The 2,966-nt window shown below is 50.2% G+C and overlaps 1 protein-coding gene across 1 annotated transcript; it reads left to right on the top strand.

The window, feature by feature from the left end:
- The first annotated feature begins 385 nt into the window (after positions 1 to 385).
- On the top strand, positions 386 to 2,682 carry LOC135981175 (uncharacterized). Its single transcript, XM_065582434.1, has 2 exons — positions 386 to 1,149; positions 2,142 to 2,682. The coding sequence occupies exons 1-2, from the start codon at positions 747 to 749 to the stop codon at positions 2,609 to 2,611; spliced, it is 873 nt and encodes a 290-aa protein (XP_065438506.1). The 5' UTR covers positions 386 to 746; the 3' UTR covers positions 2,612 to 2,682.
- Positions 2,683 to 2,966: the final 284 nt, after the last annotated feature.

Raw genomic sequence — 2,966 nt, 5'->3', positions numbered from 1 at the left:
CCAAATCCTATAGGATGAGTAAAAAACTTGTAGAAAGGATATAATTCTCTATTATATTTGAGTGACTTCAAATTAAATCTATTAAATTTCTATAGAATCATGTTGGTTTCATCCCTACTAAAATTTAAACTACTTTTCCACAAGGAAAAAACACGCAAGGGGCGGGGTGGTGGGGGGGGAAGGCTATACTTAGGCCTGGTCTACACTAGGAGTTTATGTCGAATTTAGCTGCGTTAAATCGAATTAACTCTGCACCCGTCCACACAACAAAGCTATTTAATTCGACATAGAGGTCTCTTAAATTCGACTTCTGTACTCCTCCCCAACGAGGGGAGTAGCGCTAAATTCGACATGTCCAGGTCGAATTAGGGTAGGTATGGATGGAAATCGATGCTAATAGCTCCGGGAGCTATCCCACAGTGCACCACTCTGTTGACGCTCTGGACAGCAGTCCGAGCTCGGATGCTCTGACCAGCCACACAGGAAAAGCCCCAGGAAAATTTGAATTCCTTTTCCTTTCTGGGCAGTTTGAATCTCATTTCCTGTTTGGACATCGTGGCGAGCTCAGCAGCACTGGCAACAATGCAGAGCTCTCCAGCAGAGATGGCCATGCAATCTCAGAATAGAAAGAGTGGACTGATCGGGAAGTCTTGGATCTGATCGCTGTGTGGGGCGATGAGTCCGTGGTTTCGGAGCTGCGATCGAAAAGACGGAATGCAAAGATCTACGAGAAGATCTCCAAAGCCATGACAGAGAGAGGATACAGCCGGGATGCAACGCAGTGCCGCGTGAAAATCAAGGAACTGAGACAAGGGTACCAGAAGACCAAAGAGGCAAACGGATGCTCCGGATCCCAGCCCCAGACATGCCGTTTCTACGAGGCACTGCATTCCATCCTAGGTGCGGCCGCCACCACTACCCCACCACTGACCGTGGACTCTGAGAATGGGATATTGTCGACGCCCGCTTCCTCGGAGATGGTAGTGGACGGGGAAGATGAGGAAGGAGATGAGGAGGACGACGCAGTTGACAGCGCTTACAACGCTGATTTCACAGACAGCCAGGATCTCTTCATCACCCTCACAGAGATCCCCTACCAACCGTCCCCAGGCGTTAACCCGGACCCAGAATCAGGGGAAGGATCAGCCGGTAAGTGTTTTAAACATGTAAACATTTATTTAGAACAGAACATTAATATTAACTGTGGGTTTTTCATGATTAGATTGTCCTAGGCACTTAAAGTTTTAGTCTTTGGCAGTGCAACTGCTTCAAAAAAATCTAACAATGTCCGGTATATCTTGATTGGTTTGCCCTAGACGCTCTACTGTTTAGTCCTTGCCAGTGCAGCTACAGTAAAATTCGGTCTATATGTCCTGGGATAGAGCAGAAATCCTCATGGGACATCTCCATGAAGCTCTCCTGGAGGTAATTGGAAAGCCTTTGCATGAGGTTCCTTGGGAGAGCGGCCTTGTTGTGTCCTCCGTAGTATGAAACGTTTCCGCGCCAGGCTATCATCAAGTACTCCGGTATCATTGCCTTGCACAGCATGGCGGCATACGGCCCTGGTCTTTGCAGGCTTTCACGAAGCATGCGTTCTTTGTCACTGTCTGAAATCCCCATCAGAGTGATATCGCTCATGGTGACCTGCTTTGAATTAGGGGAATGTTAGTATTGGGACTGCTTGCCTGTTCCTTTACAGAACTGTAACCGGCGGTTTACAGCCATGCGGTGGAGGCGGGAGAGGGGCAGCATAGAGGGATCTTTCCCGGGGACAGCCGCGAGGAGGTGGGACAGGGGCACAGTTCATGCTTGCCGGATTGCTGGCAGCAGGAACTGGCCAACGCTAGGAGCATTGCTTTGAACGTCAAAGTAGGGCAGTGCTATTATTAAAGTTTTAAGGTGCCACAAGTCTACAGCTTACCATGTCAGCCTGCTACCCAAATTCCGCTGTCCTGTTCCGCTTCTGTGATCTGCCCTGCAAGACCCCAGGGACTGAATGCGAAGGCCGAAAATTCGACCTTGTCCTGAGTGCGCATGTGATAGGTGCTGTGAATGGTCTTGTTCACAGAGAAAGGCTATTTTCTTTGTTCACCAAAAATTTATCTTTCTGAGGAATTCACTCCCTTTTTCCCATCCCACAGCTGTGACTGTCTCCCGACCTACCCGGTCATCAGACTCCCAGAGGCTGGCGCAGATTAGGCGTAGAAAGAAAAGGACACGGGATGACATGTTCTCAGAACTTATGGACTGCTCCCGAGCCGAGGCAACCCTGCAGACTCAGTGGAGGGAGAACATGTCCCAATACCAGCGAGCACACAGCGAACAGGAGGAGAGGTGGCATCAGGAAGACCAGCAGGCGACTCAAACGCTGCTTGGACTAATGAGGGAGCAAATGGACACGCTCCGGCGCCTTGTGGGTGTTCTGCAGGACTGGAGGCAGGAGGACAGAGCCCCACTGCAGTCTATCTGTAACCACCGTCCCCCGCCACAAAGTCCCATACCCCCCTCACCCAAAGTACCAAGAAGGAGGGGCTGCAGAGTCCGTGAAAACTGTCACTCTACCCCTGCAGACTGCTCAAGTGGCAGAAGGCTGTCATTCCCCAAAATTTGATAAGTCCTTTCCTTCCCGCCTCACCCAAGGCCCCATCCCAGTTTCATCCCCTGACTGTCTAGTTGCTAATAAAAAATACGTTTCTGTTAATTACTGTTTCCATCATGTTTTTTTAGAGGACAGTCTGTTTGAAGGGGGAAAAGGGGGTTGGTACAGACACGGGGACATGTTCAGCAGCAGGTCACACACACAGTGCAGTCACTAGGCACCCTGGTCAGTCTGGGAGGTGGTTTTCATTTTCTGTGGCGGGGGGGCTATGTGACTTTGTGGCGGGTGAGGGTGGTTAGAGATCTTATGCAGCGGTCCTTATCCTGGATCACAGAGCCATGCAGCAGCGGATCTGTAACCGTCCTCC

The sequence above is a fragment of the Chrysemys picta genome, chromosome 2 (assembly GCF_011386835.1).
Source record: "Chrysemys picta bellii isolate R12L10 chromosome 2, ASM1138683v2, whole genome shotgun sequence".
In the NCBI taxonomy this organism is placed as follows: Eukaryota; Metazoa; Chordata; order Testudines; family Emydidae; genus Chrysemys; species Chrysemys picta.
This window is presented reverse-complemented; position numbering and strand designations above follow the sequence as displayed.